Source organism: Pagrus major, chromosome 20, assembly GCF_040436345.1.
Source record: "Pagrus major chromosome 20, Pma_NU_1.0".
Taxonomy (NCBI): domain Eukaryota; kingdom Metazoa; phylum Chordata; class Actinopteri; order Spariformes; family Sparidae; genus Pagrus; species Pagrus major.
This window is the reverse complement of record NC_133234.1, coordinates 20,431,088-20,443,119: the sequence shown is the minus strand read 5'-3', so window position 1 is coordinate 20,443,119 and position 12,032 is coordinate 20,431,088. Positions and strand designations below refer to the sequence as shown.

General features: G+C 44.1%; 1 protein-coding gene across 1 annotated transcript; it reads left to right on the top strand.

Annotated features, from left to right (window-relative positions):
- The first annotated feature begins 3,054 nt into the window (after positions 1-3,054).
- On the top strand, positions 3,055-7,269 carry LOC141015615 (suppressor of cytokine signaling 3-like). The gene is made up of 3 exons (XM_073489749.1): positions 3,055-3,285; positions 4,030-4,375; positions 4,645-7,269. Exons 2-3 carry the CDS (start codon positions 4,247-4,249, stop codon positions 5,191-5,193), a joined length of 678 nt encoding a protein of 225 aa, XP_073345850.1. The 5' UTR covers positions 3,055-3,285; positions 4,030-4,246; the 3' UTR covers positions 5,194-7,269.
- The last annotated feature ends 4,763 nt before the right edge of the window (positions 7,270-12,032 follow it).

The window sequence follows — 12,032 nt, the reverse complement described above, 5'->3', positions numbered from 1 at the left end:
AGCGGAGAGACTTTGAAGAAACTTTATTAACACAGCCGCAGGTTCACAGACACACTTGGTCCTACTGCTGTCAGTGTGAGAAACTGAGAGCCTGGACTGCACTGATTAACATATTGATTAGTTGGGTTATTTATTTGTTTATTTTTTTTACGTGCAACAACAAATACATAAATGAATCAGAGAGAAATGTATTTATTTATCTTTTCTGGATACTTTAAATGCTTTTAAATGACCTCTAGTGGTCAACCTACAAACTACTATACAACTTTATTTGTGTACTAATGTCTTTCCAGTGATAATTACTCTGAAGTCAACCTACAAAATAGTGCATAACTCTTCATAGGCACACAGAGCAGAGCGAGTGTGTCCTGATTCATATATATGAGCCTTCTGGTGACACTTTCTTGATCTTTGCCCTCAATATAACCTATGCAAGGTGTGACCTCAGCTCCCTCCACAGGTTTCCAGTCATGCAGCGCAGAGCTCGTAGTGTCAACAGGTGATTTCAGTCTCTCCTGGGAGGACCTTAAACCTGCTACACCCAGTCGGTGCTCATTATTACACTACAATAAGGCTATTGTAAGGGTGGTAATTGGCATTGTAGCATGGAGTGAGCATTAATTGCTAGTGTCAATGATGTTATTATAGTCTTTCTGTTGTTATATATTGTTTTATTAGTTTCTATACACAGATAGTAAGCGTTATCTTTGTTTACTTTCTTGGAATCTCCTTTGATAGTGCATGTAATGTTTTTGCTTTTGTTTGTCACGAGTGTTCTTTTTATCTTCTTCATTAAATCTTTTTATTTTTAACTTTTTTAAACTTTTTATTCTATTTCTATTTGCTGTTTCCCTTCCACTACATCCCACGGGCAAATATTATAGTTTTTACTGCACTATTAACAGCTAAAGTTACCCTACAGATTGGGATTTTAAAACCTGTAAATGGCATATAAAACAAAAAGAAGTGAATACAGTATGATAAACTACCCAACAGTATATGGAGTACTTTGTAATACATCCACCCAAAGATTTAAAGTACTTCATTATTGCTCATCTGACCAGATATAACATTACATGCTGCTCACACATAAATGTATCAGTAACAGTAATCAAACAATACAATAAATGATAATATAACACTAACAGATGCCATACATACTTTTAATTGAGTAAGATTCTGAGCGCAGGAGCTTTTTTTCTTTGCTTGTAACAGCGTATCTAAGGTCAGCAGTGGAGCAGCAGAGCTGGTTGTTGCTCAAGAGCACTTTCAGTAAGTAAGTCGGATGCTTCCTGACACGACATGAGGGCCTGAGGGACTTTATCTTTAAACATTGGCCAGCTTGTTCAAGTTAACGTTACTCATCTGTCATGTTGTGAAGAAAATAAAGGTGCTGTAGCCTACTTGTGAAGCCTGATCAGGGAACAGATATTCTGATCCACTTAAGGTAAGGCTTTATTAATTTATTGCTCCTCGTGGGGGGAATTAATGTGTTACATCAGCATGGGAGAGACTACAGGAGGTTGATTAACTATTTAAATTAAATAACTAATTAAATAAGATGACATCCAAGAGTTATATACAGTGTAAACATTATTGCAGTGGTAGACAACAAGTATTGTGCTTGGGTATTTGAGTATTTCCATTTTTATGCTACTTTATGCTTCATACTCCAGGCAAGTATTATACTTTTTACTCCACTACATTTGTTTGATAACTTTAGTCAGTGATTACTTTGCAGATTACATGCTGCAGTGAAGTTTCTAATTAATTTATTTTAACCTTAATACATTTTAATACATTTAATGTCACATACTCTAAAGCTAAAAAGTCTGACTTTTGGGTACTTTTTACAACACTGGTTAATACTTGTTTTGCAGCATGCAATCTGCAAAGTAACTAATTACTGCAGTTATCAGATACATGTAGGACTAGTGGAGTAAAAATGACTCCAAAATGAAGTGGAGTGGAAGTATGAAGTACCAGAAATTTAAATACTCAAGTTAATGCTGTTATTATAGTCTTTATGTTGCTTTTTTTATAGATTTATTGATGTTTACATGCAAAAATAAAAGTGCAAGTACCTCAAAATTATACCCATAACATAGTTCTTGGATAATGTACTTAGTTACATACCATCACTGTGTAATTGCCTCCTTGCTAAGTGACACTCTTGTCTGTTTTACCCATCTCTGTCATTGCTTTGCTCTGTCTGTAACTAAAATAACTACTATAAGCCTACTTAGAGCATTAAATGATTGGGATTATTAAAAATTCTACCCTTGCATATGTGTGTCAGATAGGCAATTAAATACAAATAATTTTAAAATGTGATACTTTGGCTGTGATGCAGCATGCAATCTGCAAAGTAACTAAAGTTATCAAATACATGTAGGCCTGGTGGAGTAAGAAGTAGAATATGAAAAAATGAAGTATAAAGTAGCAGAAAATGTAAATACTCAAGTGAATGTTGTTATTATAGTGTTACAAGTTGTTTTATTGACGTCTATAAACCTCAAAATTATACTTAAGCACAGTACTTGAGTAAATGTACTTAGTTACATGCCATCACTGTGTAAAAGTGTCTCTTTTGTAACTTTTTTAAATAATTACTAATACTTAAACAAAACAAACACTTATTGGGGTTATTAAATATTCCACCTGCGCGTGTTTGTGCGTCAAAATAACTATAACACTATAATAATTTTAATAAACATGGATGCATTCACGTAACATCCATGTAATTACAACGTGGTGGTGTCGTGGAGCCTTTAACAGGCTCACCTTGTGGCGCAGGGACCCCACCAGTACCAGGAAGCAGCCCGGCAAAGGTCACGCTGATTATTTATTGGCAATCTGCCAAGCGAGAGCGCGAGCGTCTGTTCTTTCTGCGTGGAGTTGCGTGTGTGCGCGCGCGCGCGAGGGGGAAGGGGGGGAGGAGGGGGGTGCGAGCGTGCGTGTGTGTGCTTACTGGAAGAGGCTGTGAGCGGAGGGAGGAGGAGCCTTACGAACATCGGCTTTACTCACTGGAAACAACCTCCAGTAACCTTCCTCACACGGACGGGATCTCTCTCCGGCACATATCGTCACATTCCTCCGCTTCAGGAGAGAGAAGCGTCCCCCCCCCCCTTCCTCCTTCTCACCTCAACACACTTTCTGGATACTTTCTGCTGTTGGATTTTAATGCCTGAGTTAATAATTCATCTGGCACTACTCTCGGGTAGTTTGCAGATCTTTGCGTTTGGCGACGAGCGGCTGCGGCGCGCGGCTCAACATACCCGCAAGGTAAGTTTATAGAAACAAATCGATACAAATGCTGTGAGGAAGCGGTGGTTAATGACAGTAGGTGACATGATAGGACGTGTTTGTGTCACGGTGCGGCGAGCAGCTGCTCCTTTGGTGCAGTGCAGCCGAGCGTCCCGCAAAGTGGACGTTTCGGGGGGTTGTTTCGCAATATTGTGACTAGCGGACCGACGTCCACTCCAGCGGCTCCGGAGCGGCTCTGAAACCGTTATGGCGCCTCCTCCTTGTCCCGGAGACGTGCTTTTAATCCCCCCCCCCCCTACACACACACACACACACACACACACACATAGCCAGACCAGACGGGACACCTTTGTAGTCACAGTGAAACCGGAGAATGGGGCCTCTGTGCCGCCGGGAATGAGGAGTTATTCAGTGGAAAGAGGGGAGAGAGAAAAGCGCGCCGGACACTTTCTGCTGTGACCCCGTTTCTGAAATCCCTTGTTGCGGTACGCCCGATCGAAGACAATTGAAAGCAATCAGGATCCAGTTGCTGTCTGGCTGCACGCTGCAGCAGCAGCAGCAGCAGCAGCAGGATCACTGCGAGTACGAGAGGATTCATGTGGACTAAATATAACCCGCCTGCCTGCTGGCTGCCCGGTCTCTCCTTATGCATTTGTCACAGCCGCCATAACTGCATTTTATGGGGGTAAACTGAGAGCACCAGTGTGGCAAAGTGCTCATTTATTCATGTCTCTGTAATCTGTCCTCCATCCTCTCTTCCAGCTGTGTTTAGGTGCTCTCTCCCAGCCCCTCTCTGGATGCATCAGACTCCTCTCCCCCGGGGCCCTGGACCCGGTGTGTGACCCCGCCACCCTCACCCCTCTCCCCCTCTCCCACCTCTCCCTCTGCCCCGACCTCCTTCCCACCTGTCCACCCCGACGCTCCCTTCCTGGGCCCCCTGCCTCTCGACCAGCGGGCAGAGGCAGGGGGCCATGGCGCCATGGTAGCCTTCAGCGGACGCAGCCCCTTCGCCATGAGCGGCGTGACCTCTCCGGACGGCAGGGTTCAGGGGTCGAGCTTCACCCCGCATCACTTCAAGCCCTTCAGCTCGCACGCACACTACCAGCAGGTCAGTCACACCTGAGTTTTTGATGGAAATGTACAAATTGCGAGTGCTGCTGGCTGCAGAGACGTCCTGGACTACAAGTCTTGTTTGTTTTCTATCAGTGAAAATGAAAATTGTGATGCAAAAATCCTCAAAATCTGTCAAAATCACTCCAGTAGTTCTATCAGACTAATGTTATTCTAGTTTTTTTAAAGTGTACTCTGAACTTTCACCCTGGCTGATAACAGATCATAATAATGTGTCGTAATGTGGGTTTTTTCTCCTTGTTTCAGGTGATGCGTGCATTGCGTAAGCTGCAGGAGAGTGGGTTTTACTGGGGTGCAGTGGGCGGCCGGGAGGCCAGCTCCATGCTACGCTCCGAACCGCCCGGCACCTTCCTGATCCGCGACTCCTCAGACCACCACCACTTCTTCACCCTCTCTGTCCAGACGGCTCGAGGCACCAAGAACCTGCGCATCCACAGCGAGGGAGGCGGCTTCTTCTTACAGCCGGACCCCCAAAACACCCAAGAGCTGCCGCAGTTCGACTGCGTGCTGAAACTCATAGCGCACTACATGGGCAAAGGGCCGGATGCTGGCAGGAGCAGAGACGGTGCATGTGGGGGAGAAGCAGAAATGAAGGGACGCAGCGTGTATCTGATCCACACCGGTGGAGAGAGGGTTCCCTTGGAGTTGCGCCGACCCCTCTCGACCTCTCTGTCGTCCCTGCAGCACATGTGCAGGAGGACCCTGAACAACCGAGGCCTGGGGGGCCCGGAGCGAGCCGAGCAGCTCCCGCACACACTCAGAGACTTCTTGGAGGAGTACGACGCTCCGATATGACTGACAGGAACTGCAGCGGTTCCACAACATGGACCATGTGCCTGGAGGACAGCGCAGACCAGTTGTCAGCGCATACGTGAATGTGCGCTCCATCAGAGTTAACCTTAGATGCCAATGTGAGGTCAGAATCAGCTGATCCCAGGTCTGTTTCAACACTGACGGACACCATCTACCCAAAGCCCCCCCCCATCCCCCCGCCGACTTGGGTTCTGGGAAAGAGGAGTGTGATTTTGGGTAACCAACGATTACCTCGTCCGTCCGGCCTTGCAAAAAAAAACTGACCACTAGCGCGAGTGGCAGATGAAGCCAGAGGTCAAAGGTCGACGTTTCCTACGACTGACTCAGACGCAGAGCAGAGCCTCGCAGAAGATTAGCTTGATTGGTAGATATTAACGATGACAGCGACGACGCGATCGATACGCCGCCAGTGATCCCCGTTGTGGGGTCGGCTTAGGGAGGAAAGTCTTGACATTTACAACACTTTGGATCACTGGTCAGAAAGAAAGGAGGCAAAGAGCAGAAAGGCTTAGAGGGGGTGAATGAAGGAGGAGCTGCAGAGGGAAGGCAAAGTCCAAACGAGGGGCCCGATGCAGAGAATCGTACACTATTTGTTTGTCTGAGTGTGTGTGTGTGTGTGTGTTTGTGTGTTGTGGTGGCGCACACATTTCCACTGCTGCTTCCCGCAAATGTTTCATTACAGAGGGGAGTGGGGTGGTCATGCTCACTGGCTCCACACACACACACACACACACACAGGTACAGACCCACATGTAGGTTTTGTTAGCGTGGGAACAAAAAAGCATTACAAAGCATCTTCTCCTTCTCCTGTTTGTTTCTTGGTTCTCCTCCATTACTCACTCCCTGCCCCCCCCCACCCTCCCCCCTTTTCCTTTTTTGTTTTTGCATGTGGCGCTTCAACAGTGACAGAAAACAGACTTCTGTTGCCGAGACAAAAGCTTGTTACTGAGACAAAAGCCTTGGCTGAAGACCAAACAAAACAGCAGAACTTATTTTTATCCAGACTGGCTGGAAAACTGTCAGCGACACTGTAAAGCTCCTCGGGGGAATGACGACCACGGGGGATCCGAGAGATCGTCCGGAGGTGGGGGGGGGGGGGGAGGGTGAGGGTGAGGAGAGGAAAGACTGAACCAAGGAGGGAGAAAGAGGAGAGCGGGAAATGGGATTAGGAAAAGGGAGAGGACAGAGAGCTGGGGAGTGGGCTAGGGTGAGGGGGGAGAAGGGGGAGGAGACATACTGGTATACAGCTAAACAAAAACACTGACGTGATTGATGGTCCAGACTTAGAGGAAATGATCGCGCTCAACAGGACGCTGCTCCTGTAAATGTAACGCCAGGTTTGCCTCATGTGAAAAGAAAAGTTTTGGCTGAGTCTTAATTCTTCTTTACATTATCATCTCTTTTTCTTTTATGTGTTTGCTCTCTACCCTCCTGGTATTCATGAAGGACACGAGAGGAGACTAACTGTTGTGTGGACTTTGTTTTAATCCCTGTAACTCTAGGAAGGTTTTTCTCACCCCCACTGACCCTCCGTCGTTACCTCTCAAGCTGGAGTTTTGTCTGAATGTCAAGGGGAACACAAGACTTCCTTAACGTGATTCTTAAAAGAAAAAGCCTTTTGTAAAACAAAGTACAAGACTCGGATTTTTGATCGAAAACTGTTTTTTGTCAGTGCTCGTACTTACCTGTGATCCATATTGGAGTGGTAGCCTTTTCACATCCGAAGAAAAACAATGTTGTGATCTCGTGAGACAAGAGCACTGAAATATACCATGGTGACACAAATCTCAAGTCTTTATTTTTCTCACATCAACAACCAAGTCTTTTTTTGTACATGTGTTGCAACCAGTGGACCACGCGTGTATGTGAAATCATTCGTCTTTTATAAAGACTCTCTCGCTAAAAGGCTGGCCACTAGTCTGGCAAAAATACAAGCTGTAATATCTGAAAATGACAAAGCATTACAAAAAAAATAAATAAATGGAACGTTGCACATATTTATATTTCTAAAATATTTCAATAATTTATATTAAAGAGCACTATTTTTACAAAAGTCAATGCATTTGCCCTGTGTGTTACTTCACTGTGTGTCTCCTGTTTTTCTCTGTTACTTAACTTGAGTCAATATTTACTGGATGAGCTTCTAATTTACCGTAAAACACCGTGAGGCGGTTTGTATTCCAGCACTGCCCAGATTATTACTGACAAATGGGATTTCCTAGTCAAACAAAGCGGTGTTTATGCAGTCGGCAGGCTTTTTTTTTAAAGAGCCGGGACGATCCGCGCTCATCACAGGGTTAAAATGACTGCAATCATCACGTCGTGTTTTCTCTGCCAGAGCATTGTGGGTAAATTCCATAGTCATCAGAGAACATATAGGAAGGGGGGCGGCACCGCTGTTTATGTCAGACGTGCCCTGCAGCAAGAAGTACACACAACACAGTAACAAAGGGATTCCCAGAAGCACTCAGTTATGTTAACACCACCACACACACACACACACACACTTTGACACAGCAGTCACTGTGTAGAAAGCTCACTTTGGGCTGGACCTAACTGGAAAGGAATGCAGTAGGGTTTTATACATCCTGCCTGAGGGGCTGAGTGAGGATGGTGTCCTCTAGAGAGTGTGTGTGTGTGTGTGTGTGTAGATATACATATGTGTGTGTGTGTGTTAGGTCAAATAGGTGAAAGGGTCCACGTGGAGAAGATTTATGACGGTCTGTGGTTTTAGTGTTCAGAGTGAAGATAGAGAGTGTATATGTGTGTGGGTGTGTGTAAATTGCTGCTGGTAAAATTAGGCAGAAGGTGAGTTCAGTTTCTATACTACACACACACACACACACACATACAGGTCCCATTCCCTGCATACCTACTATTCTGTCTGAGGCCGGCTTCCAGGAAATGAGGCACTTTAATTGAGTTGACTTTTTACGGCTTGACTGGCGATAGTGTGTGTATGAGAAAGAGCGAGCGAGGTGTCTTTGTGTAAGAGAGTGGGTGTGTGTGTGTGTGTGTGAGAGAGAGAAAGAGATGGAGGACTTCACCTGGAGAGAACAGGATTAAAGAAACAAGGCAAAGTATTGCAGAAAGGAGGCTTAGTTACAGTTGCTAGGTCGGACAAGCTTGACAATAGCAACATGGCGACGCCGGTCCAGTTTAGCCGGGTGCATTAGATAGTTTCTAGGAGTCACGTTATACAATAAAGCTCCAAGAAGCCGAAAGCATGAATACTGTACACAATGGAAGGATTTATTCATAATGTTACTTTTTATGAATACGGCAAAACAATGCTAATTAAGGACAAGTCATTCCGGTTTCAACAAAACAAAAGAGGTCTTGATGTCTTCTAGCTAACTAACCAAAATCCAAATGAGGAGGAAGCAAACCTAGCCAACATTACGCTAACTTTTCTGTAACATTAGCTAACAGTTACACGTAAGCTAGCAAGTTAGGTAGCGGCTTGCTAATGTCAGCTAACCTAAATCTGACTATATATAATGTGATGTGTCCGTGAAGATCACTGAATCTATACAATGTGACTTAACATTTTAACGTTACCTTTGTTAGCTGTGTTTGTCCTTTTGTCCTTTTTTTGTGTTACCACGAACGGAAATAAGGTGGAAGCAAACCTGGCTGACGTTGGTGATCTAACATTAGGCTACCTCCCATTGATGTAACGTTAGTAAACAGTTACACATTAGCTAGCAAGTTAGGTAGCATTATTAACTAACACCTTGGAGATTGTGACATCTATATAATGTCATAAATCATCAACAGTAATTAATTTATGTTCATTAGCTAACGTTCTTGGATTAACCTTAGCTAAAAGTTACACATTAGTTATTTAGGGAGCGTTTTGCTTACGTTAGCTAAACTAAGATGTGACACGCCTGGTGGTGGTCCCACAGCAACATCTTTCAACCATCTTCTGAACTAGTTTTTTCTTGTCAGCAGAGACAAAATTAGCACATAGCACATAAAACGTTAACAGGGGACGGGAGGGTTGATCAAGGTTCATCAGGTGCCAAGCTTGCTCAACTGAGCACAGAGCGAAAGTGGAATGACTTAGCGAGGGTTATGGTTGACTGCTGTCACTGATAAAAATAATACATACATAATGCATTACACCACACACACACGGACACACACATACCTGGATACAAGCCAACCACAGACTTCTGTGGAGGCGACAAGTGAGGACAATGTTTAACAACTGTTTTTACAGCTTACCTCAGTACAGGTAATTATAATGATTCAAAAGTGAGTACCTCGGTTCCTTATTTTGCTATGACACTTGTAGGAAAAAATGTGTGTGTGTCAAAAGTTGCTGTTTGTGCTCTTGTGTGTGAATGTAGGTGGGTGACACTACATGTTTATGGGAGGAAGACTGAGCAATGGGCAATTACAGACGAAACTGACGTAGTGCAAGAGACAAACAGAAATGAGTGAGCCTTCTTCCCAAAATCCAACCAGAATAATCCAGTTTTACACACAAACACACACACACATTGTCTAAATAAGCCAGCTCAGCTCGCTATGACTCATTTTATGTTCCCCGTAGTTGCCTGGTTAGCGGGGCTGGAATATTTTGCCTGTATCCTTCACTCTTCTCGTGAATCTCACACACTCACAGAAAATCTTTCCACCATGATTCATTTTTTCGGGTAATGACTTGCTGTGTCCAGCTCAACAGTTGTCAACAGAGTCCCGGGCCAAGCACAACACCCGGCTCTCTAACAACTGAGCTCGGTTTTTTGGACTTGTTGTTTTTTTCCCCCCTCTAACAATCAAAACATTCACACCAAAGTTTGGCCCCTTCATAGCTTCAACGTTGTGTTTTAATGTAGCACGATGAAACAAAGTGGAGCAACGTTTAAATGTGAGCTGCTTTGTACGATAACATTCTTGCTGTCTGATTAAAATCTAAGTGTTATTAACAGTTACTTTTTCCATGCGTTTCATTTTTGGGCTCGTGCCAATGTCAACGCTGTCAAGTGCAGAAGGTGGAAAGAATATTAAAGGGTTAGGAATATGCCCTGCAACGAAGCAATCCACAGAGGTCTTCCAGGAAGGGCCTCCGGTTTGCTGATTATTTCTTCCAGGAAGGCTTTTTGTTGGCTGATCGGTGCTTATAGGAAAGACGTTTGGTTGGCCCATCAGCTCGAGTATTGTCACAGCCGCTTCTGATAAAGCCAGACCAGCTTCCAGGAAACCAGAGATTTACCCTCCAGCATTCCATCATTCCTTCACCATCAGCGCACAGAGAGAGACAGAGAGAACAAGAGGGAGCAGGAGGGGTATAACAGGGACACGGATCAATAAAAACCATATGGGAAGCATACAGATAGTTCAATGCACTCAAAAAACGTGCATGTGCATGTATGTATTTGTGCACAAGCCTGTAAAGGCTTCGACATGCACTCGCTGACCAGCTCATTGTGACACACACACACACTCAAACCACAATATTTTTCTAAGCAGACTACATCACCATCCCCCCTGTTTGAAACTCATTGTGACTAACTTTATTTTCACTGAAATCATCACTGAAATGGTTTTCCCGTAACACCTGGACAGCCTAACGGATGGGTGTGCCCGTGCTGTTACTGGCTCCAGAACAAAGAAAACTACCTTGGATGACCTGAAAGGTACAAAACAGGTTGCGAGGCATGTCGATGCGGTCGCATTCTTTTATCTAAGAGGCAGATTTTTGTCCTCACAGCTGTGTGAGCAGCGGAGACGCTCAGATGCCAAATGGCTTACTGTAACAGCGTGGACTCAGACCAAACCCTCCGACACTCTCAGGTGTCGCTGTGTCCCCTCAGCCAGCAACTACGAATGCGTAATATTTGAACATGAGACTGCAGCAGGCACACATGAGCGCTAGCATATGCACATACATATGTGGTGAGTAAGGGGCTTTTGGTCATGAATTAATGGCGACGCCTAGGAGTTACCTTCAGTGATGGAAAAAAATACTCAAGTCAATTTAAAGTGACTACGAGGAACTTTTAAGTGTTCATGAAACATTCTCGTGATTCCTCTGGTGATTATAAACGACCTGTAACAGCAAACGAGAGCATCAGCGAAAAAGACTGCTATTTTTTATATAGTTACTATTGAAGCCTGTGCTCGGGTCTAATCACATATATCACTTATAAAAGTAATGTATAAATACATGACATCATCACGACCCATCCTGCGGTCTCTCTGTCACTCGCTTCCAACTCAAGTGACAAAAGTAAAAGTACAAATTTTATAGTGGAAATAACCAAAAGTTTTCAACTTTCAAACACAACGTTAGCAACATGGCTACCGCTAGCAGCCTGGCTACTGTCTATGGCAAAAAAACAACCGTGAGAATCACGTAGAAAACTTTGAAAGGCAGAGTAAAGAGATTGGTTGTATTATGACACAACGCCAATGCACCAGTGAGTTTCCACAGTTATTCCAGTCGTTCAGTAAGTTCCATAATTTGTAATGGTGCCAAAATAGCATAGTAAAAAGCATGTTTATAGGGAACCAATCTTTACGTGGACGGTGTCATTTTTCTACATTACACTGAGCAGTCAGCATTTATTTCAGAATGACAAGTAGAAGCAAAGAAATTGACTATTGCCTGTTTAGGTAACAAGTTCAGTTCAGTTTCGGCGTCAAATCTAAACCTTGCATCTCCGGTTTTGGGGTAATTTATCTATAGATGGGAGGAAATTAAGGAAAGAAGCAGATTAAATCAGGTAAGCAGGAAAAGTAGCATGCAAAATACGGACGTACGCCTTATCTCACAATGTTAAAGAAGTTGAGAAAATATTCCGCAC